Source organism: Callospermophilus lateralis, chromosome 7, assembly GCF_048772815.1.
Source record: "Callospermophilus lateralis isolate mCalLat2 chromosome 7, mCalLat2.hap1, whole genome shotgun sequence".
NCBI lineage: Eukaryota > Metazoa > Chordata > Mammalia > Rodentia > Sciuridae > Callospermophilus > Callospermophilus lateralis.
The window spans coordinates 97,426,934-97,451,566 of record NC_135311.1 but is presented as its reverse complement, the minus strand read 5'-3'; the positions used below and the strand labels follow the sequence as shown (position 1 = coordinate 97,451,566).

Sequence of the window (24,633 nt, the reverse complement as noted above, 5' to 3'; positions counted from 1 at the left end):
TCTTTCTTCTGCAGAGGTCACTGTAAGCAGTGGTCATCTCATGGTGAGTCCATTGTTTTCAGGTCCTTTGGAATTTTTTCTGTTAGCTAACTCACATGTTTTTTTTCTCTCAACCTCTCTTTCCTTTTAACCACTTTCCCTAGATTTTTTTCATTATTGCTTTAAGGACAACTCATTTTTCTTGATCTGATTTCTTCTTCAAACCTCCCTTCCATCTGTGATTCCCACAATTCCAATGAGACTCAGTTTCTTAAAATTCACCTGTCCTCTGTATGCCAACTCTCACATACCATTAAAACTTTTCACTAAAGTCTATGTGATTCCCCTTTGAATAAGGACAGAAAAAAAGAAAGAAGAAAGACATTTATTAAGAATTGTAAATCGTGTAAGCAATAACTAGATGTGCCCATAACATGTAACTGGCAACCAGTCTCTCTACATGGGGCCACAAAGGCAGATATTTCACTCCTTAACTGTAGATCACTTTAAATTGATTGTAACTGGCACTGTGCATGGTGATAGTTTCAAATACACCTTATGTAATTCTAGATGAGGAAATAAGATTACTGGGAGTCCTTGGACTTCACTTCTAAAGATTATTCTCCCTTTCCATTCTGCACCTGTACTTTCATATCCCCCCTTTGGCCTATATGGCTTTTTAAATTGCAGTCTTTCAGTTTGGCAACTGGGGCCATCAGTCTATCACTGAGTATTTACTTAGCCTCACCAGAGTGAGGGCAATTGTAGAACTGGCATGATAATGTTAACACCTTTTACAGCTCAGGGTGTGCAGGCAGGCATAATCAGTATTTCTTGATGGCTGTTAGATTAGAATTGTTTTTTAAACCTAAGTAAACTATTATTACCTAAGCAAACTATTATTACAATGCCTTTCTTTGGCTACTTTCCATGTAAATAAAAGAAATTGCTTAGGGCATTAGGATTCTTTCAAGAAAACCAAGGACTATGTGGATTTGGGAAGTAAAACCTCAATTTTCTACTCTCAAAACATACCTACAGCCCACCACAGTGCCTTGCATATTGGCCAGGGGAGGGGATGGTCATAAGATGCTTGTTTCCCAGCATGTCTGTGAGGTTGTGTCCCTTTGGCTCCTGAGATGCCCTTTGTGTTTCAAGGAGATGCAGAGATGTCTGAGATGTATAAATACTTAGGTTGGGGGAAAACCTGAATGGTCCATTCAGTTGCTATAACAAAATACCATAGACTAGATAGTCTATAAACAACAAATTTATTTCTCTCAGTTCTGGAGTCTGGGAAGTCTAAGATCAAGGTGCCACAGATTCAATGTCTGATGAGGCATCACTTCCTGGTTCACAGAATGACACCTTCTTACTGGATCTTCATATGGTGGAAGTTTCAAATACACCTTATGGGACTCTATTATAAGGGACTAATTCCATTCATGAAGGTTCTGTCCTCAAGAACTAATCTGTCTGCAAAAGGCTCCACTTCTTAATATCATCTTCTTGGGGTTGGGATTTCTTTTTTTTTTTAATTTGTTTTAATTAGTTACACATCACAGTACAATGATCTTTACATATCATACATTTGAATCAGATGGGATATAATTTCTCATTTTTCTGAGTGTACAGGTTGCAGAATTACATTGATCATGCAGTCACGTATATACCCACAAGGGGTTGGGATTTCAACTTTTAAATTTTTGTGTGGATACAAATATGCAGGCCACAGTCCCTTTTATGGCAGCTTTTTCAGAAGCTCATCAAATATGCTGTTTTTTTCTCCATAAATCATGAGAATGACACAGAAATTCCAATTCTATTATTCCATGTAATATCTATATCCATTCATGCATGCTTTAGGAGTAGCATGTTCAGTAGCTAACTGGTAGGGTGGGTAAGATTAAGCCCTACCCAGAAGGAGTTCAGACTCCTGAGATGCCTGTGCCACCTTGGTCTTGGACTTCCCAGTAATCCCCATTTGCTCACCTGCAAGTGAACAGAATGGAGGAGGTGCCTCTCATCCATTTGGCAGCTCCTCTAGAGTAGCACTGTGTGCCAAGTATACTGCTAAACTCTAAGTTTATACTAGTGATAGTCATGACACAGAAAGCCCAGGGGAAGCCTTCAGCAGTCAGCAAATAAAAGCAAAACTGTAAATAAGTTTACAGTGACCAAATGTGGTAAGAAGCTACAGAGGGCAGTGACAGCATATCAGAGAAAACCCTCCTAGATTAAGGTGAACAGGCAAGCTCTGACTGATGGAAGGACAGTTAAGGTCAGGATGATTAAAAAAGAAAACTATTAAGCTGAAGGCAAGAACATTCCAGTCAAGTGGATTGTTATCTGTGAAAACGTTGAGGAGAAATCTGAGGAATTGATATCAGGCCACAGACAATCATAGGTAAGAAGAGGCTGGAGACAAAGGGTTTGGATCATCCAGGGCCTTCTAAGTCAAGATCTAAAAACAGATTTTATGGAAAAGGAGTGGTTGGCCATTGCCAGATTCTAAGAAGGCAATTAAAGTATCCAGCATCACACTACAGTAAGTCTCCTTATTCCTCTACTTACCATTAAAAAGAATGAAATTATGGCATTTGCCAGTAAATGGATGGAACTGGAGACTATCATGCTAAGTGAAATAAGCTGAGTCTTCGCTCCAATATATGGATGCTAGCACACAATAAGGGTGGGGAGGGATAAAAGTTCATTGTATAAGAAAAAGGGGAATGAAGGGAAGGGAGCAGGAATGGGAACAGGAAAAATAGTAGAATGAACAGGACATAACTTTCCTATGTTCATATATGGATACAAGACCTGTGAAACACCACGTCATGTACAAATATAAGAATGGTATCCTAAATAGAATAGGTTATACTCCATGTATATATAATATGTCAAATTATACTCTAGTGTCATGTATATCTAAAATAAATAAGTAAGTAAAAATAACTGTTAAAAAAACAGCAGGGAAAATTTTTAAAATTATTTCCAAAAGTAACCCAAAAGTTTCTTCAGGGGGATGAAGAGTGGGATGAAAACATTTGGGTAATGTCTCCCAGAGAAGAAAAAAGTTCCCAGTAAAATTCTGGAGAATGTAAAAACAAAATGGAGAATTAGTGAATTAATAGCTGATAAGTGGGAAAACATTTTTACTTGGATAAAGGTATTAAATATTCATGTATACTAAAAAAAATGTCTCCTTATTCCCAACCCAGAGACAGGAGTGTTATTGCCCAACCCCTAGCACAAGTGATGAGGCTAGGTGGCTGTCCATAACTGAGAGTGCTCAGAAATGCCAGGATGGCTCCTCCTCTCCTCTGAGGTTGCCTTGAAGAGCAAAGGCAGGGAGCTGAGATGGCTGTGTGCAGCATAGGTGGCTGTGGGAGCACAGGCAGTGAAAGGAGCCAGGGCTCAGGAAGTGACTCAAGATGACATCACATATGAGTCTAGAATGATGATTGACACAGGGCAGGTAAAGAAGGCAAGGAAAGGGATTCTAACCAACAGGAGGCAGAGTGGGCAAACATTCAGAAGCTGAGGCATGCGTGTTGTGAGAATGAAAGTTAGCTAGGTGCAGTTGGAGCATGGAGCAAGCAGGGAGGAATGAGCACATGTCCACAGGACAGTGAAAGGAGGGGAAAACCAGCTCATGAAGAGCATCTTGTGCCAGTAAAGAAATCTGTCCTTTGTCCTGAGGACAATGGGGAGGAGCCACTGCAGGGTTGAATCAGGGCTGGGAATCATCAGCGTTGTGCTGTAGAAGAATCACCCAGGAAGGAGTACAGAAAGACTCATTTGAATGAGCAGGATTGCAGGTTGGGAGATGAAATTGGAGACCAAGTGTAGGTGGCCTTAGTAAAGTAGCAGCAGGTAAGCTGGAGAAAAGTTTGCTAGTTACAGGGATATTTAGAAGAGAAGTCAAATCTTGGTGAAAGATTAGATTGGGGAGCAGAGAGAGAAAAATAAGTCAGAAATGATGCCTGCCATGACTCTGCCAAGCAGTAGCTTGGACAATTGCTTAAATGATATTGGCTTTGATTAAACCAAGGAACACAGTAGGAAGATGGAGTATGTCAGAAAAGATAATGTGTGTCGGATTAAATATTTTTAGATGAGATGCCTTGGGATATCCAAGAAGAGGCATTTGATGGGTGGTTGGATATTTGACCTGGAACTCATTAGAGAGTAATGAGCAGGATATAAGGACACATATTTGGAAGTCCTCAGTACTGTATACTAACTGGAGCTCTAAAAGAAGGATGGTATCATCCAAGGGAATTCAGGCAGATCTCTGGAAGAGCTCAGATATTTAAGGGACAAGTACAGGAAGAGATCCGACCAGAATAGAGGTAGAAAAATCAAGAGAATAGAGTATTTGGGAAATAAAAGGAAGAGAACAAAATGAGGAAGAAGTGGTCAAGTGATGTAAAATGCAGAAATGATACCTGGGAGTTTTATGGTGGGTTGAGTTTCAGTAGAATGGGGACTGGAAGAATGTATATTGTGTTGGGCTGAGAAGTTTGAAACTGGAGACTTACAGTGTGGGAGCTTCTTCTCCAAGACCTTGTTCTTACTCCTGGAAAGGATGCACATGTCTTTTGTCATACCATGTATTCTGATTTGGGGGTTGAGAGTATGGTCACCATACTTCTGGGCAGTGTGTGAATTCAAAGAATTAAATGATTTGTAGAAATGAAAAGTAGAAGAGAGATTCCACGGGTGCTGTCTGCATTTAAGATAATAAGCAACATATTCTGAAAAAAAAAAATCTTCCCTGACTCTTGGGTATTTTAAAATCTAAAGATGTATGTCTTGTGATGGCAAGGGCAGGTGAACTATTTCTCAATCACTGCCATTTTATAGTGATGAGGACTCTGTATTTATTTTATTTGTTTGTTTGTTTGCTTATTCATTTATTGCATTGCTGACGATCAAGCCTGTGTTCTGTATTTAATCTTCCTAGCAGCTTGAAAGATAGAGAGTATTAGCCTAACTGCAAAAGAGTAAACTAGACTCAGGTTGATGGGCCTGCTCACCCAGCTGGTACATGATGAAGTCACTTCATGGTTGTTGCAAGTGTTTTTTCCATCATACCCCAGTGGGACTTGGACAGACAGAACTCTCTCTGAGATCGGATATATGAGCCTGGAGTTCATGAGAGGGAGGGAGAACGATTCAATTGGGATCACAATTAATATGTGATTCCCTAGTTGGAGAAGGGCAGACTGCCATTTGAAAGGGAATTGATAAAACATACAAAATGTAACAAAGTCAGAACCAAAAAAGGCATCATGCAAGGTTAAAATTATGTGAATAATGATGTGCATTAGTTATTTTAATGTCTTCCAAGTGCATTTCATTTTGAATGATATACTCAGATAGCACACATGGTAAGGTATAATTGAAAAAACATGTAGGGGAATGGCTGAATCCAAAGAATAAACACACAGCTGGGAGGAGGTTAGGAGTCAAAGGGGTAAGCATATGCCCCATCCCCCAGGGATCTCATTAGTGCGTGAGTGACCATATATGTAGAGGCTAAATGAATCTCACTGTTTGCAAAGGCCCACAGTAAATGAGACAATGATGAATCAATAGTAATTAGGCCTATAGGTTCTTATTGACCCAGATGTCTGAAACCAGATGCCCTGCTCTGAGATTCCTTGAGAGGCAGAATGAAAAGATTTATAGACATGCGCTTCTTTAAAAAAAAATAAAATAAAAGTCCCTTTACTCTAAAAGCATTGACACTGTTCTGAAATGGAAAGTGGCTGGAGTTAGTGGCTTCTGGCTATAAAGGATGTTCCAGTCTTCTGTTGTGAATGTGGTTCCTGGGAGCTGGGAGATGGAAACCCAGGATGTGATCATATTCTGCCTCCATATATTTCTCTGGCCCACCTGCCTCAAGAATCCTTTCCTAAAACCATAATGTCATATTTTAAAATAAGGCTTGAGTGGGGGGGCTTTGTCAAATAATTCTGGACCTAAGATACAGGAAGCACTTGACTTCAGAATCATACCAAGAAAGATTTTCGTTTGGATTTGGTCCTGTCTCTCCACTTCTCTGAATGTCCTCTCTGTAGAGGGGGATTGGTGATGCCTCCCTCCCTGGACCATGGGTGGAAGGCCTGGTGCAGATTCAGGGAATAGCAGCTGCTGCCCTGTGGGTATTGAGCCTTGTCCTGGTCAGATGTCACTCCTCCTGATGTGTTTGGAGGCAGAGGTGTTATAGCAAGAAGCAAAGAGATTGGCATTAGGTGGGGCTGCCTTTGCCTCCGCCCAACACACATCATACATACACATTCTTGAGTTAATACACACCCACTAGTACACATGCAAGGGAAGTTTTGCTTTTCTACATCTCTGTATTTGGTTTCAGTGATAAGGGGGGAGGGGGGTTGAAAAGCAAGACTACACCTATTAGTTTGTTTCATTACACTTAGTTTAGAAAACTTATAGGAACTTCATGGGATCCATGGGGACTCCTGGTATCACAAAACTAGAACTAGAAATCGCTGAGCCTTACTTCTAAAACATTTTACAAATGCAAGTCATAAATATTGTCTGAAGTGTCTTAGATATTAACCTCCTCTGGACATTGATTTCCTATACATTTTTCTGACATTATTCAAGCCAGGTTTTAAACCTTTATAGCTGTAGTTCCAAGGACACCAGTGGGAAGTGGCAGAGATGCCAAACTGATGTTTCCACTTTCTTGTGGGATCAGTGGTTCAGCACTTTGGAAGGCAGCCCCTCTAGAGAGGGCACAGCTAGCCAGCTTTCATCCTTGTGCCATGCAGTAAGATTTGGCCCAGTGAAGGAGGGATCCTTATACCTCTTTTGTGAATGGGGAATTACAGTTCAGAGAGGCCAAGTCTTACTTCCCAGCTAGGACAAGAGGAAACAAGACCTAAACCCAGCTCTGGCTTGACTTCCAGGACTATAGTCTTTCCTCTGCTTTCCTCTCAAATGAATGTATGAAGAATGAGGGAGTTGGTCTGATTCCCTCATGAAGAAATCAAGGCTTAAAAAGGGGAAAGAACTCTCACCATGTCATTTAATGGTTACAGTTGGAGATCAGGTCTCTTTCTCCTGATCCTAACTGCATTCATGACTTTCAGTCACCTTTTCAGCAAATTCCCATATTGAATCCAGGAACATGTATTTGTGTTCATTTGTCATTTCATCATTATTATTATTACAATTACAAAGACTGATTTTAATAAATCCTTTACATATGTACCATATCATAGAGTTTACAGAATGCAGCCTTTGCATATATAATCTTCTTTGATCTTCAGAATAACCCTATGAGGTAAGTTGGACAGGGATTGTGATATCTGTTTTCACAGATGAGTTCCAAAGGTCTGAAAAGCTTTCTCATGGTTATACACCTATCAGAAGTAAAACCATTCCTAGATCTGGCCTTCTGATTCTAACTCTTCCTGCTTGCCTCCAGGACAGACTGCCCTTTCTTGATGAAAGCACAGCGTGATCTGAGAGCATGGTAGGCTAGTTTCTTTTCAGAGGTTTTGGGAATCTGCTTTACTTTCCTGGGTCTGATATTGAAGTACAAATGGTTTCTTTCTACAGAACAATTTGCTCTCCAACTCTGCCCCCCCTTTCAAAAACAAAATCCGTTTCTCTTCCAGATGCCAGAGTATATATGCATATTTGAATAGTCACCTGGATCTGATTAAGAAGGCTGAGCCTGTGGGTTTCCTCACTGTTGATCTGCATGTTTGGCCAGATTTCCATGGCAACCGGTCTCCCTTAGCAGATCTGACACTAAAGGGCATGGTAAGTAACAGCCAGTCCTTGCACCAAGGTGAAGGCAGGCCAAACAACTACAAAGTTTGGAGGAATCAAAGTAGGGAGAAAAAGGACAAATGAAACAGAATAGGCCAAGAGTGCATTGGTTCCTTGCAGATGTGTTTCTGTTGGGGCTCCCTGGGAGGATCTGCTGAAAGTTCTTATTGTTCCCGAGCCAACCTTGAACATACTCTAAGTAGTATTTCCTACATTCAGCTACTGCTGCCTTTTTGTCTGTGGAGTGGCTGAAAGTTGTTCCCATGTAATTTTCATAAATTCATGTTTTCCATCTCCATCTCCAGGCCACCTGGTGAGTCAGTGGTAAATGCTACCACCCATGGTCTTGTGTGCCCCAGCTACACATCACCTAGGCTTTGAGTCAGGGTTCTTCAGAGCCTATGCCAATATATTTAGGATTTTAGATTAAACTTTGGTAAAAATAAATACAATTAATAACTTAGGTTGGAGAATAAATTTCGCCCTTACTGGTCATAAAGATCACTTTCAGCACAGAGATTCTGAGCTCTTCTGGACAGTCCAGAATGAATGTGGTGTATAAGCTCACAACTGCCTAAAAAAGCAGAGAGATAATACCTTGGAGGCCAGGTGGGATCAGGTGGCCTGGTACCATCTGGCCATCAGGAATCATGTTCAAGGATGGTTGAGGCAGGTTAAAGCTAGAGAAGCAGAGCTGAGTTTTGGTTCCCAGGGGCCAGGTAAGAACCATGAATGTCAAATCCAGGAAGGTGCCAATAAGTTTGGAAGTGGGTATAAGGGAAATTAAAGTGGGAAGTCAGAGCAATGCATGGCAGATAAACAGTGGCAGCCTGACCCGTGAATCAAGATTGCTGGCTTCAGGAACTTTCACAATACTGTGAGTTTGTGGTTAGTTTCACTGAGATTATTTAAATACTTTTATGATGCCAACAGGAAAATCTGAACTTTATTTTCATAACCTAGTTCATATGATCAACGTCCATAAATAAAAGTGAGACATAGTGAAGAGAAAAGAAAACTGGACAGGGCAAAAGTTTTTGCCTCCAGTCTATAAGGCATGCCCATAAAACACAAAAGAAACTGGATCTTTTTATTGACCAGTAGAGGCAGAAAAAGATAGCTGTGTAGCAACAGGTTCAGTTATGACCAATTCCACTTACAAACAGAGGATGGGGAAAGAATGATTTAATATAGTACAAAAATAATGCCTTAATTAGAGACAAATATCAAAAAACAAATACAGATAAACATTTAAAGTGTTAGAGAAGTTAAGAAGCTTGACCAGTTCTTAGTATGACTCCAAAACATAGAAGGGTTGCACATAAAATTATCAGGGCTCTGGAGTGACACTGACCTGGGGGCCTGCCCTGGCCAACATCCATTGTACCCACACTTAGTACCCAGAGTGTCAGGCACCAAGTTTCCCAGTAGCTTTTGTGTTTCTGAAAACCAAGCATGACATCCAGAGACCTAAGAATTAGCATTTTAAGGGTATTCTAATGAAGTTGACCCAATGCAAAGTGAAATTCCACAGGAGTCAGAGTATTTCCAGGAATGTCTGTCTCATTAGAATAAATATATACTGCCAAAAGGGACTTCTTGCATTGGGAGATATGGCCAATTATATCTGGAAATCTTGGAATGTTTACTTTGTAAAGAAGTTATATTGCCTTACAAATGTATCTCACATGTCTCCTGATGTTCTTAGCAGCGATTTCCCTCTATAACTATCCTTGGGTTAGGCTCACCCTGCAGTAGCTATCTTTAAGCCAGGCTGTATCACAACACTAGAAGAAGGTGACCTAGATATGATAGAAGGAAGACAATTCTGGGATAAAGCTTTTCCCAAAATCTTTCCTTCAATCCAATTTTGAACAACATTGAAATACCCCCTTCCAAAACTTTTCTATAATCATCTTATATTCTTTTGGCAAAACCTATAATGTTATTACAAATTATATGCTAGAACCTCTCTGTTATCATATGTTATATCTTTCTGCCAGTCCTGTCTTCAGGGCTCATTCAATAAATATTTACTGGATGTCTGCAGTGTGCCAAGCTCTGTTGCAGATAAAATAAGGTATAATTTCTACTCATTGCACAGGTTTCAAGGGGGTAGGAAGTACTCCATGAAACACTGAGAGCAACTAGAATTGTCAGAATAACCCCAGGAGGGAAGAACCATATACAGTTTCTTCTTTTGGCTCCTGAGTCATTTCTCTAGGCACATAATAAGTGCTTAATGATAATTTATTGTCAACATGGAAAGAATAAAGAGGCTATTATGGCTCTAGAAAAAATAAACATATGAACAATTTATTAATACCAAATGGTTTCAATAGCTACTGATTCATGCTGTTTATATAAGTGGTTAGTACTAATATTAATATCTAAGTAAATTAAGTTTCCATTTTGTCATACTTGAGAATATCTTTGTCCATCAAACAAATGCAGGCCCTATTATAGTTGGTGGGAGATATAAAAATAACTAGTCTTACAGCACTCTGGAACATTTGGGAGACAGACAAACAGGTAGTGGGAAGATGGGGTCAAGTTCCTGGTATCACTCGCTGTCTGGGCTCTGTAGATGCATGGAAGAAGATTAGATCTGGTGTTCATGGTCAGTAAAGGCTTCTTATAGGAAGCAAGGTTAACCCTGAGTGAAGGAGGGAAGAGGATTCAGAGGCCAAGGAAACATGGTATATACAATGTCTTAGAGGGAGAGAGAGCATGAAAGTACGAATAGCCACAATTTGTCTAACCCATGATAGATTACAGATAGCATATTTTTTCTTGGGGAAAAAATGAAAGAAAGTGTGTTCCCAGAGACACTCTGGAGTCCCTAGGCTCTTCTGCTTCCGCAGCATCATACCCTCCCAGTTCATCACTCTTTCATCCATTGACTCTCCCCAAACCTTTGTTAAACATCCACCCATTCACTTTTTAGTGAATACCTAATATGTACAAGTCTATGCTAAGCTCATAAAATGGAAAGAAGAAAAGTATCTGTCCTAAGTTCACATGAAAATGTGCAAAATCATTACTGTACATGTAAGAGTGGGTGTGTCCATCACCATTCCATAGTGAGAGCCTTGCAGCATGGACATGTGGGCAAGCCAAAGGAATGGTTCAGCCATTGTCTCACTTTGGGTTTTTTTTTTGTTGTTGTTTTGTTTTTGTTGTTGTTGTTGTTTTAAGAGGAACCTCTCTGGTAAGCTGACACAGCTTTTCTCTACTTCACTTGAAAATACCAGTGAAGAAGTAAAAGTGGCATAAACTTATGGAGGGTTTGAAAATTAGAATGATACTCAACTAGGCAAACTAGGTTTGAGATTCCCAAAAAGAATCTGGGAAGATCTTTGAGAATCTGGAAGACTATTCAGCTTGATTGATAAACATGCTATAGGACATAGGAACAAAGTCTCTCTCCACCTTCTGCTCCCTAGCTGCAAGCACACAGCTGTTTTAAGCCTCAAAATAGTACAGTTACCCTTCTTCTCTACTGCCCTTGGTTATGTTGTATTGTTTTGTTTTGTATTGATTTTTAGAAGCAGACAGTGAGTTTAATTTCCTAGATTCCCCCAACAACTTGAAACATTCCCTATCTTCCTTTCAGTTCAATCTGTTTGAAAGCTGCCAAAGGGCCGGAAGTATGAGTCAGAATCAACGGCAAGGACTAGCATTCTAAGCCTCCTGCATAAAATCTGCTTCTGGGGCAGACACAGGAAAAGCCTTGACAGCTCTGTGAATTTGGAAGAAGGATTGTTCTAGGGTTAGGAAGTCAGTCAACGGTGAGCTTCCTCAGTCCTATAAAGCTACACAGATAAAAAACCACTGCACTCTGGTCACTGGCATCTAGTTGGAGATCCAAAGAAGCAAATCAGATGTACAGTGAATGGGGCTGAGAGTGAATCATGTGTCCTGTGTTCTGGGAAATACTGAATAGGCCTAGCTCCTAATTGGGGTGAATTTTAAAAAATAATAAAGTGACCCCCACAGGGAAAAGCATTGCATACAAAAAAGAAAGAAATACCATTTCAAACACTTACCAAAAGTTCTCTTGAGATTTATTACTGAAAACTTATTGGGGAACTTCTTTATATATTCTAGAGGATTTTTTAAAAGGCATATCTCTCTAAAATAGGGTAGGGCATAAACTTACAGGAAAAGTTTAATTAAGATGAAAAGACAACACAGTGAGAGGGACAAGAAATGACAAAGACATAAAACAAATAAAAATGCAATAAACAAATCAAAACCTACATTGAAAGCAATATGAACCATAATTTTCATGGATGAAAAGAAGATCAGAGTTGTCATAAGGCATAGCATTTTTTTAAAATTTAATATATTAGAAAAACATTTTGAGGGTAGAGTCTATGGCTTATTTGTTTGTTTGTTTTTTTTAATCTCAACAGCACCTGACATCAAATAATTGCCTTTCAGTCAGTTATTACAATCATTTACCAAGTGAATAATGAAAGCTGCTGCCCAAGGTCACAATGCAAAGGAGAGGCAGAGCTTCAATAGAAATATGAATCCTGATTTTTAGGATGCACAGCTTCATGGGTCAGCCTGAACTCATAACTCTGGACTTTGCAGAATGCAACTTGGATTATAAAATCCAACAGATGCACCACACATAGTTTGATACTGAACCACTCTTCTTGGCCTTGACCTTGCTCCTTTGGTCTCATCATCAACTTGTCACTTTTCCACCCATTTTTATTCTAACCCTGGTCTTAGCTCTGACTTCCTCCTGGGAATGTCTCTAGGCTATCTTTCCAACCTCACTGACTCAGATTTCAAATTACTTGCCACTCCAGATTTGACCCTACTCTGAAGTCTTCCACTCTGATGCCTACCCTCCTACGCAAGCACAGGACCCAACCCAAGAATCTTCCCCCTAAATAGAATCTTTTCCTTCTGGCAACAGTTGTCTTCCTGTGTCACCAGCTGTTTGGTTTTCCTTTGGTGATAACAGTATCAACCTGTAGCATCTGGCTAAAAAGAGATGGTGGAAATAGGGGTGGTCAGTTTAATAGGATACCTGGACTAATTATCTTCTTAGGTAAGTGTTTTCCCTTTCAGTTGATAAATGAGGTATGGAAGGTTAAAGCTACATATACATCCAAAAAAGGAGAAGCATAAGTAATAATTACCAGTTATCCAAACATTTGACACTGGTAATTCCAGCTTCTTTAAATACAAGACAAAAGAAATGCATGCTTTTAAAGTAAAGAAAGGACATGGTCATACATGATATGGAGGCAAATACTTACCATTAGGAGTGGTTGCAAATCTTAGGGGTGGGTGTGTGTGTGACTGTTCTTATTTTGAATGAGTGGTTATATGGTTTTCACCATTCTAAAGAAGTAAAGAAAGCTCACATGTTTAAATTGGACCTATTTACATCTTAGTTTGAAAACATACCAGTGTGTGACATTTGCATGTTAGCTCTGTGAGGTCAGCACATATATCAAAGGTTGAGCAAGACAAGCTTCTATGCTGGGTCACTGTCAAACCAAGAGATGTTGGTCCAGTGATAGGCACACAATAACTAATGTGTTTTCCTGTAGCTTCTGCCTGGTAATACCTACTTGCATGTCCTTTGAACCTTCAGCCTGCAGCTGCAGGAACCCCTCTTAGCCCTGGAACTAACTGAACTCACCAGCCACTGACATCACCAGTCACAAAACCAGCTAGGAAGCTGAAGACCCCTAGTCCATCCCAGGAAGCATTTTTCATGCAGGTCTGGATATTTATCTCTGTAGTAGAACCCTTTCCTCATTTTCTCTCCAATACAAGAAGCATCTCAAATCTGGTGGGCCCTACCATACAGCTAATGTGGTAGTAATTTTGAAAATGTGCTTTCCTCCTTGTATATGAAATTAGTTTTTAGTCACAGATTATTATAACTCTTTATTTTTGTGGTGGTAGGGGTTTTGTTGATGTTGGTTTATTTGCTTATTTTAATTCTTTTCCAAAATACTCATTCAAAGAAGTAAATTGCTTTGGACACAGAGCAGGGCATGAAAACACACCAAATACTGTATTCATCATTGGTTGAAATATGTTTTCTCTGCCTCATTTTGGAAGTCTTTCATTACCCAGAACTAAAAGTTATTTTCTGGTTCTCTGAAGAACTGTGATTTGAAAGTTGGCTCATACATGACTAAAATTGCTGGAGAGACTGTGCTGTTCCATTGGTCTTCAGAGCAAGTGTGCCAATGGTGGGTTGAGAGTTAGGAAAGAAGCATTCCAAGGTCTTAGCCCATTCCTAAGAGACCAAATCCTAGCCTGATGCTTGCTAACAGATTCAGATATAGATGAAGTCAGCAACTCAGCTGAGTATCTGTGTGAGCTCAGGAGAGGCCAGAGGTTGTACCCCTATGTTGTCTTCTGATAAGGAGATAGATGATAGAGCCAGAAGCTGCTGAGCCAACTGGAGCAGCTCTTGAATGATATCTTGTAAGTCTTGAAAACAGGCATACCCTTACATATGAGTTGGTTACTGTTCTGTTGTTATTTAACACTGTTTTATTCAACCATTTTTTATCATTGTTTGCTTATAAAAACTCAAATCGTGTGACAAAAACTAGTGTCCTCAGTATCATTTAACTGGTTTTCTCATAATATGCTTTATTTTTGAAGTGACCGATTGTTTGTGATTTATAATAAGGCCAATTTAGGGGATCTGACATGAAGTTGTTTCACATGTATCATTACCCACATTCATAATCACCTGGTGAGATAATATTGTTACCCCACTTAAAAGAAGAGAGAAACTGAGGCTTAGGGAATTTAAGTAATTTACCCAGAGGAGAAAAGAGTAGATTAGAAAACAGTCAGTTCAAACGTGAATCACTGACATTCTTTGGAGAAAGAAAAAAATAGTTAAAAAGAAAAGGAACAAGAACTTTGTGTTTCCTCAATCCCTCTTCTGTGTTTTCAAAGTGCCTATCATATTTCTTCCTCATTTTAGTGACTTTTAAATTATATCACTGAGTCAGACTTTTCTTTCTTATTGCTATTTTTTTTCTTATTGCCTTTCCTATATACAGCAAATAAGTAAACCAAAAGGAAGAGTGTGGATGGACAGGAATCTCCTACAAGGCAGAGTAGCATGACAGAAGGCTAAGAGGGGAATCAGGTGAAATCCACTGGGAAGGTGCAGGAGATAAATAGTGGGAAGAAACTAAAGAAAGAAGACCAAGAATGAGATCCAGGCTGGCATTCAGACTCAAAGCAAGCTGGCATTCAAACAGCAGCAAGTCTGGACAGGAGAGTTGTAGAGAGCAGCTTTGGAATACTGGTGCATGAGCACATCAAAATGGCTTAAACTTAGAGCCTCAGATATAGGGCAAACAAAGCATGACATGTCTGGTGCAGGAGGCAAACAGAAAATGGACTGATGTGTGGTATAGGATTCACCAACAGAACAGGTTGTGAAAACTTCAGCCCATCATCCATACTTAGTGTGTGCATTAGTTGCCCATTGCTGTTTTAATGAACTACTACAAATTTGCAGTTTACATTGATTATCACATACTTCCATGGGTCAGAAGTCCATGTGGGCTCAACTGGTTTTCCTGCTCCAGTTTTCACAAGACCAAAACCAGAGACTCCTACTGGAAGGTTCTGGGGAGAATCTGCTTTCAAACACATTCAAGTTGTTGGCCATATTTAGTACCAGCCGTTGAAGGACCAAGGTCCCTGTTTCCTTGCTGAATGTCAGCCAGGGCTCTCAGAATCTAGAGGCTCCCGAGATTCCTGGGCTCATCACCCAGTGCCTCCACCCTCAAACCCATCAGTGGTGGGTCAAATCCTTCTCATGCTTTCAACCTCTCTGGTTTTCCTTTCTGCCTCACTCTTCTATCTGATCTCTTGATGGATGCTTTTGCCTTCCTCTTATGCTTTAAAAGATTCATGTAGTTACTGTGAGTACAACTGGATAGTCTTCCTTTTTTAAGGTCACTGGCTAATAACTAATTCCATCTGCCATGTTTCTTTATAGCTGTGCCTAGATTAGTGTATGAGTAACCAAGGAACAGGAATCTTTGAGACCTCTTTAGAATTCCACATTGTAGTAGCACATTCATCTGCAGTCCCCCAAATGTGGATGAGTTTTAGGCAACGCCAAGTGTTAGCCTGGACTCCTGACACTTACTGAATCCTCTCAACATCCCTGTGGAGATTTGTCCCCCTTTCTCTTCTAGGCTGCTGATTGTTTCAGACCTGGCCTTCAATCTCTCTCCTCCCTTCTATAAATCTTTCTCTGATCTTCCTCATTGCCTTGTCCATCAGTTCCACCTTCATTATTGACTGAGCAAACAGGGCATTTTTTGCTGCTCCATTGTGTTCTAGAAAGCTTTCAACAAATTCCCCTGAGCCTTGGATAACCCCATCAAGCTCTGATGACCCTAGAAAAACCTCAGGACTGGGAATCCTCTTTACTTGTCTCTTGTATTCTTTAGGGACCCCTTGGGAAACTATCCCTAAGCCCTTTTTTTCTGACTAACGTGTATAATCACATCAATGCTTTTAACAACTAGGAAGGAAAAAAATTAACTGAATTACCACAGGTTAAGTATCCTTTATCTGAAGTCGTTGGGACTGGAAGTGTTTCAGGTTTAAGATTTAGATTTGAGGATATCTGAATATATGTAATGAAATATCTTAGGGATGGTACCCAAGTCTAAACACGAATTTCATACATTTTTATTATTCAATACCAATATTTATAATAATTTTATGCATGAAACAAAGTTTTAAGGTGTGGGATTTCCCACTTATGATGTCTGTCCTGCTCAAAAAATTTCAGATTTTGGAGCATTTTGGATCCAGATTAGAAATTCTATATTTATAATCCATCTATTAATAATCTTAAATCATTTTAAGGGCTGATGAACCTAAAATTCAAAATACCAAGAATTAGGATACTCATTCCCACAATTTAGTGCATTATTAAATCCTTGCTAAAACACAAATCGCGGGGCTCACACCAAAATTCATTTTATGTAAGCTCCCAGGAATCTACATTCAGCTTGGATATCAGTAAAGTGTTAAGAGGTATCCCCAAGTTTAGGCCGCTACTAAGTGGCAGCAAGATTCAAGCTGAAGTCCAGGTGAAGAATTACCATCTATCTTTCTGTTTAAGAGAAAAAATGAACACTTACAGGCTGATAAGGACTAAGGCTTTGTCTAAGCCTTACAAATGTGTCCCCCACACATTTGTGCTACCTGTCCCTTGGGGCATATGATTTCTCCACACTCCTAGATGGTTCTATATCTTTAGCCTTAGGATCTCAATGCTAATCATCAACCTACCTTCTCCCTAGCTGCTGTGTCGGGTACAGCCAGCAGTCGAGAATGCCCTTCATTCATTGCCTCATGGTTCCCATAGCATATCCAGAGACATGCTATTTATTGCTTTGAAGTCAGTTAATGAATGGGGTTGAACTCAATGCAATTACAAAGAAAGAGAATGAACATTTATTAAGAGAAAGAGAACAGCAACATCAGTGTTTATAACAGTGCAACTCACAATAGCCAAGATATGGAAACAGCCAAGGGGCCTATCAATAGATGAATGGATTAAGAAAATGTGGTATACATACACAGTGGAGTTTTACTCAGCCATAAAGAAAAATTAAATTATGAAATTGTGGCATTTACTGGTAAATGGGTGGAACTGAAGAGTATTGTGCCATGTGAAATAAGCCAGACTCAGAAAAATCAAAGTTTCAATGTACTCTTTTATATGTGGAAGCTAGAACAAAGTAAATAGGGAAGCGGGGATCAAATATCATGAAGACTGAGGGAAGGGTAGAAGGAGATTGAGGGGAGGGAGGAGGACGGGAAAGGAAATACAGAATGAATTTGACAAAATTACCCTATGTGCATGTATAAATCTATCATAGTGAATCTCACCTAATTAAAAACATATAGATGAACAGAAAGTAGACCAGTGTAGTAAAAGAAGGGGAATAGAGGGAGTGAGAAGGGGAAGGAAAAGAGGAGACACTGGGAACTAAACTGGAGTAAAATTCCATGGAAGTATGATTGTCAAAATGAACCCAACCTGTGTACAAGTGTAGTGTACCAATAAAAGCAAATGGGGAAGGGAGAAGAAGAGGGAAAGCAAATGAACAATTAATAAGTGCTATTTATGTACACACAGTGGGTACTGGGGGGCACCAAAGGATGTTCTTGCAACACTGCAGCTTGCTGGAAAAACATGGCATTTTGTAAATAAGATCTCATTTAATTCTCATAAAAGGCCTTGCGGTATCATATGCCCATTTTTCACATGAAAGAAATGAAGCTCAAAGAGATTATAAAACTCTCACAATTGTCAGGCTACATCAAAACTGAAACCCAAGTATCTTGCTCTAACATACATCATCTTTCCATTTATATATACCTCTTTTCTAAGCTTAAAAATCCCAGTATTTGGATAAATACAGCACTAGGCTTTAGAGATACTACAGTGAAGGATACAGGCAAGGTGTGTCAGAACACCTACTTTGTGGTATCCATTTGAGAAGGATAATTTAGGATGTTGAATTACCCATTCTAGTTGTTTGTATGTTTTGGCCACCCTACGAACAGTTCCCATGTCTCAGAATATGAATTAAATGCTTTCTCTTACAGTTCCACTCCATTACACAATAGCCAAACATAAATAAAATGTGCTTATCATTGCAAGTCTCCACTGGGGGCTTCCTCATACACTTGGCTGTCTCGCCTAAATATTCAAAATAGGCACATACATATTTCTAAACACACTCCTTCTACGTATGCTTCCTCCCCACTTCCTCTTATCAGTGGATCCATTAAGCCATCCGCTGGCCTGTCCCAGACTTCTCAACCATTACAAAACCATACTCCTCCAGGACACTGCAGCCATTCTCCTTCAGGACAGCTCCTCAGGTGTTCTTTATCCTCCCAAGTGGTCCACGTGGCAAGCACTCTATAAAGATCCATCAGAGGCTGGAATTGCCAGGGCAGGGCTGAGGTTCCTGGAATTTGAGATAAATAGACTTAATGGTCATCTGCCCTTCTTTTTTCTCCATCTGCATATCAGATGAGATGTCAGGAAGCAGGATCCCAAACCACAGTACTTTTACACTTCAGACAGAAATGTCTTGCACTAAGTTGTTTTGCACCATGGCTCTGGTATTAGTGGTCAGCAGGTATTGGGAATGGCTTTGGAGGAATGAGTACTCTGCTTCTCCTTTGATAGTTAGTACCTCCTATATTGTGATCCATGTAAAAAAAACCCTTCTAGAACTCTTCACAGAAATAAATATATTGTCTCCTTGAATGACAGCTGTGTTTTAGTTATCAGGAAAAGAAAACCTATGTTACCCGTATGTATTCCTTTTGGTCATAACTACTAGCAAGCTCAAGAGTTAAATTTAGTACTCCATTACATACATTGATCACCCCAGTCTCAATGTCTAGGGAAAAGAAAAAAAAACCTTCCCATTTCTCCTCTATGATTTTTGAGCTTCTCCTCTATGGAAGTTTTGAGAAGGATCTATGATATCTTTCTGCTCAAATACTAATGTTTCTGGAAATTTGTATGGATATTTGTTGGGGATTAAGTAAATTAAATTCAACTACATCACATCCCCTCTCACTGATGGATTCTTACTAATTGAGAAGAACCAGTTATATTGTCAATATTATAATTTAAAGCACTAAGTTTTCTAATAAGTACTGATAGGGGAATACCTCTTGATTACAAGGTGAAATTCTATCAGCACCCCCATCACACATTATCCATCCAGACCTGTTCTTCAGGACCCAACTGTGGATCAAGTGCATAGAGGATCATGGACTGGTCAACTACCAACTGATGACCAGAGAGAGGAAGCCAGAGGGAGGCAGCCTCCTCGCCTGGCTCTGGAAGAGAGCTCTAAGCTGTGGCCCAGTTGGCTTCCCTAACACAACAACAACAGGAAAGAGAGCAAGCACACACTCATTCATGACTAGTGGTCCTGCCCCAGGACCATACCTTTTTATAATTAATTCTCCTAGATTGTGTACCTGTTTCTTATTCATACAATGGCTCATATGAGTGCCTGGGACCCAGCCTTTACCCCAATCTCATATAAGCCACTCCTGTGATTGAAAGGGGTAAGTGTGGAGTGTGGGAAATTGAGAGCACATAGTTAATGTTTTTTCCTCCTGGGGTATAGAACACATATCTTCTCCTCCCTGTGAGTATTTGAAGAGCCAAGTAATAAATATTTTTCAACTATAGTTGTATAAATTGAAAAGGAATGATAGGATCCTGGGAGAGAGAATGGCATTCAAAAGGAGAAAACTTTGAATTGTCACTAGTTTACATATAGCACAAATGTAAATTTAATGTCTACTGTGTGCCAGGCACAGCACTAGGCTTTAGAGATACTGCAGTGAAGGATACAGGCAAGGTATGTCAGAATACCTAGGCTGTGGTTTCCATTCTCTGTGTTCCCTTGGGAAAACCGTTTCCTCACCTGTGAAATGAAGTTCTCTATTCTCAGCATTGTTTGGGTTCTCTCCTAGTTCCAGCATTCTTACCATATGTTTAGGTCCCTGTGCAATTTCATGAGGGATGTTCCTTTATAAAATTGGCCTGGGAAGAGGAATTCCCCAGAATTCTTCTCTGATCTTTTCTTCCAGTTTTTCATCTGCCTGTGTGTTAGAATCAAAGCCCTAGTTATTATCTGGTACCCAATTATTTGCCAAGAATAAGCCATCAGCAGGTAGTTATACTGAAATTAGGGATCCCCTCATTGGCATACTTGGAAGAGAGATTCAGAAGAGCAGGGGGACAGGATGCTGAGTAAGGAAGGGCAGGAACAGGTGCTGGCGAGGTGAGCAGGGGTGGGCTCAGGAAGATACACACACAGTACAGGCATTTCTACCATGAACTGAAGGCAACAGGAAGAATTTTTAACAGGGAATAACATGATTAGATTTACACAAGAGAACAATCTCTCTGGCTCCATTGTAGAGAGGAACACTGTTAAAAACAGGGAGATTTGCTCAGGGATTCCAGCTCAGCAGTCAGGAAAGACGTCACAGTGGCCTGAATTAGGGAAGTGAAGAACTCTGAAGATAGAGAATAGAGGATGGAGTCAGAAAAGGTAGGGGAAGTCAAACGTGCAAGACTTGGAAACATTTAAACATGGAAAGTAAGGAAGAAGGCAAGAAAGGGAACTCTCAGGTTTCCAATTGGAGTAACTGAATGGTGTCTGTTCCCTGCAATAGCCCAATTCTGGTTAGGGGCAGAGTCTAGAGAAAGAAATTAAATGCAGTCAGAGAGGAAGAAGGGCAGAAATCTAGGTAGACCATTCACTCTATTTTATTGCAAACTACATATTCACATCTGGTTGAGCTCAAGACCATATACACTATATAACCTGAGTAAATGAGTGTTATGTGAATTAATTTTATAATGTGAAAATCTAATGTGAATGGTAGGGTTGATGCCCACAAACTTCATGCTACCAGCTCTTGTCCTCTAGGCATATTCCACAAGAAGACCTGGAAGAATGAAAGATGTGAAGGTGAGACTGTGAAGAGTCTTGATGGCCCCCAAATCCAGCATCCTGTTCAGTCCTAAAATCTCTCAGAGATTGTCCTATTCCATATAAGCATCTGGTTCCAATTGACTTTAATGAGATTCCCTTACAAACCACAGATTCTAAATTATCCCTTAGTAGGTATAGCATTTATAGGAGACATATTACTTTATTCTGAATACCCCTTGGGCACTATTTCACTGAATTCTGACAAGAGAAGAATTCAGAATATGATCATCTAGTATGAGAATGCCACTGTTCACATGCTGATTGCTTGTAAGTCACAGAAAATAGGTATTTATAAGAATTTTTTAAAATAAAAAAGATACATAATTTATGCTAAGAAATATCAAACATTATATTCCTATTGTTTTAATTTTATTTTGTTTCGTTTTGGCTTAATCCAAAGGCAAGTCATTTTTGCGGGGAGGAAAGGATACATTTTTCCCCAGGTCTGGAGATTAAATGATTTAGTAGGCATCCCACGTTCAGCTAACAAAAGGGGGATTTGCATATGAACTTGTTTCTGCAAGAAAACACATTTAACATGTTCATAGTTCATGGGAATTCTCTGTATCAATGGCAGCTCCTTCTGGCCATCTCCTTCTTTTTTCTTCTTCTTCCTCCCTACAGGTCACTGGATTGAAACTATCTCAGGACCTCGATGATCTTGCCATCCTCTACCTGGCCACAGTTCAAGCCATTGCTGTAAGACACTTGAATGTCATTTTTAAGGAAATTTAGGATTATCAATGTACTCCCAAGATACACCAGATGCTTTTGTGACAGAGTTTCTTAATTAAAGGAGAACTTGCCAAAAAGAGATGCCGGTATTTTTGGAAGGAAAAGTTGATAAAGGTCTTTGCTTGATTTGCTAATAAGCTTACATAGTGAAACTGAAAGGAGTTAAAGTCTTTGAGCATCATGCCCCTCCCTTCCTTTCCCGCCACTTTGTCTTATCTAAAGTTCATCTAATCCTCCTTTGCCTTATCTAAAGTTCATCTAATCCTCCCATCACCAAGCACTTTCTTAACACTTAGGTTTGTCCAGGTGCCATGTGCATACAACAGAGAACAGAACTTTCCAACTACTGAAGGAATATGCCTTCTTTGATGCCACTTCATAGGAGTATGGAATCAGCCAACTTGATTAAATAGTCCTTTCAGATTATATACCTCTTAATTGTGTTTTCCTGAAGCCACTCCTTATTGATTTAATAGTTTAGCCACTTCGGTCAAGTCAGTCACACTATTTTTTGCATGGCCACTTGGTCAAAAAGAGATGGTTCTGCCACCTATTAAACTGCAGGAAGTAAACACTATGATGAAAAAGGAAAACCTACATTAGTAAAGACAATATTTACTACTCTTTTTTTAAGTGATGATGATTATCATAATAATACATAATAGAATTTGGGGGAATTTATTATATACCAGGTTCTTTGTCAAATACCACACATCCATTTTCTGATTCAACCTTGTAAAAGTAGATATTATAGTCCCCATTTCACAGATTAGAATCCAAAGCCTCAGTGTTGATCAGGGCAACATAGCCAGTGCATGGCAGAGCTGGAAGGAGAATGCATATAACTAGATACAGGAAGTAGTGAGGAACATTTATTTTCTAACTTGTTAACGTTATTATATGAAAAGTCTTTTAGCAAAATGAGTCACTTACATTGAAGTGAATAATTTTGGAAAATCAAAGCTATGTGATGCTCAGTTTTGTGAGCATATTGCTAAGAGGTAGATGTGAAGGACAAGGTCAAACAGATTGGGCTCAGGGTCATCACCTCTTAGTGGTAATGACTGTGACCTCTTGGGAACTCCAACTCTGTACCAGGCACTGCAGTCTTACTCTGTGACTTAGGACTGTAACTCTATATGTCAATGGTATTGTCCTCATTTTACAGACAAGGGGCAGGCTATTTGCCAGGGTCACACAGCCCATGCATGGTAGCTGGAATTTGAACCTCTCTCCATGTCACTCCCAGGCTCCTGCTCTTTCTACTTTACCTCGCTGTAGTTTTCTTTGATCTATTTGTAAAATCTACTTGGATAAAATAAACATTCTGGCATTCCTGAGAATAGTTTTGACTTAACACATATTAGAAAACATCGTTAATTTGGCCTGGATTTTCTCACAGAGATCCCTTTCCCAGTAAGAACATTGCAGCAGAAGTTCAAGAATTTGAAAGTGAAGTTAAACATAATGTAGGCTGGAGAGAAAAAATAAAGACTGTGCCTTAGTGTATTTAAGTGACTGTTTTATTTTGCCCATTGTCTTAATGATCTTTGTATATCATGAAAGAAAGGTATTTTGGGACAGATTTCTCCATAAAGTTTTATTATGGACTCAGTTGAATTGGGAGGTGTCTTTTGCAAAAGCATCTGAGTGTGCTGATCTTTTAGGCAAAACTGTGCATCTTAATGAAGCAATCTGACCATAGATATTTTCCCATAATTTCCACCTTGAAAAAAAATTGTTTTTGTTTCCTTGGTCCTGAATATTACCTTAGTATCTATTTGTCATTAATAAATTCAATTAATTCCTCTCTGTAGTCAAACCCATGGTTGGTATTTTATAGGAATGGAATGAAACGAAAGAGAAAAATTAGCTCAAGACTGTGCAAAACCCTCCATGCAATAAAATTCTTGCTCATGCTTCATTGAAAGACCTGTCAACTGCCCAGTTCATCCATAGCCTGTTCATCTGTAGTTTTCTTTTCAGAACAGGCCCTTAAAAAGTACTATTTGCATTTGAAGTCTCTTGATTTGCATTTGGTTCTGTACATTCTCAGTGGAGTAGCCTAATTTTAATTTAAATTTCTCAGTGAAAACATTTTTTCCAGAAAGGTGAGCACAAAATCATTGTGGCACAAAGCCCTTTGGTGGGGCATTCCAGGATGTGGAGCAGTACACTGTGGAGTCTGGGAGTCTGGGATACCAGAAGGGAATGCCCTGTAAGGAACCACCAGACTGGGAAGTTCCAGTCAACCAGGCCACAGGGGAGCAAGGCTGTCACAGCCCCTCCAGGGAGTGCCTCTTGTTCAGGTTCTTCCTCTGCTTTTCCCAGGAAATGTGATTTGTTTTACTCTTGACTTAGGCCTGTTAATCATGTGGCTCCACCTCCCTGGTTTTAGAAATATCAGTTTCGCACGGTATTCCCATGCAAATTGGGAAGTAGCTATACTTCTTCCCATATAGACATATTGTTCTTCGGGAAATTACATAACTAAGCAGGGTAACAATGTGCG

General features: G+C 39.6%; 1 protein-coding gene across 9 annotated transcripts in view; it reads left to right on the top strand.

The window, feature by feature from the left end:
- Fggy (FGGY carbohydrate kinase domain containing) overlaps positions 1-24,633 on the top strand; it is a 399,645-nt gene that overhangs the window by 292,612 nt on the left and 82,400 nt on the right. For all 9 annotated transcript variants that reach the window (XR_013091912.2, XM_076862364.2, XM_076862361.2 and 6 more), the window contains 2 exons: positions 7,638-7,785; positions 22,011-22,085. Coding sequence is in view for 8 of the 9 variants with exons in the window: in XM_076862364.2 (XP_076718479.2) it covers positions 7,638-7,785; positions 22,011-22,085 (223 nt within the window). In the remaining variant the exon portion in view is untranslated. The remainder of the gene's footprint in view (positions 1-7,637; positions 7,786-22,010; positions 22,086-24,633) is intronic.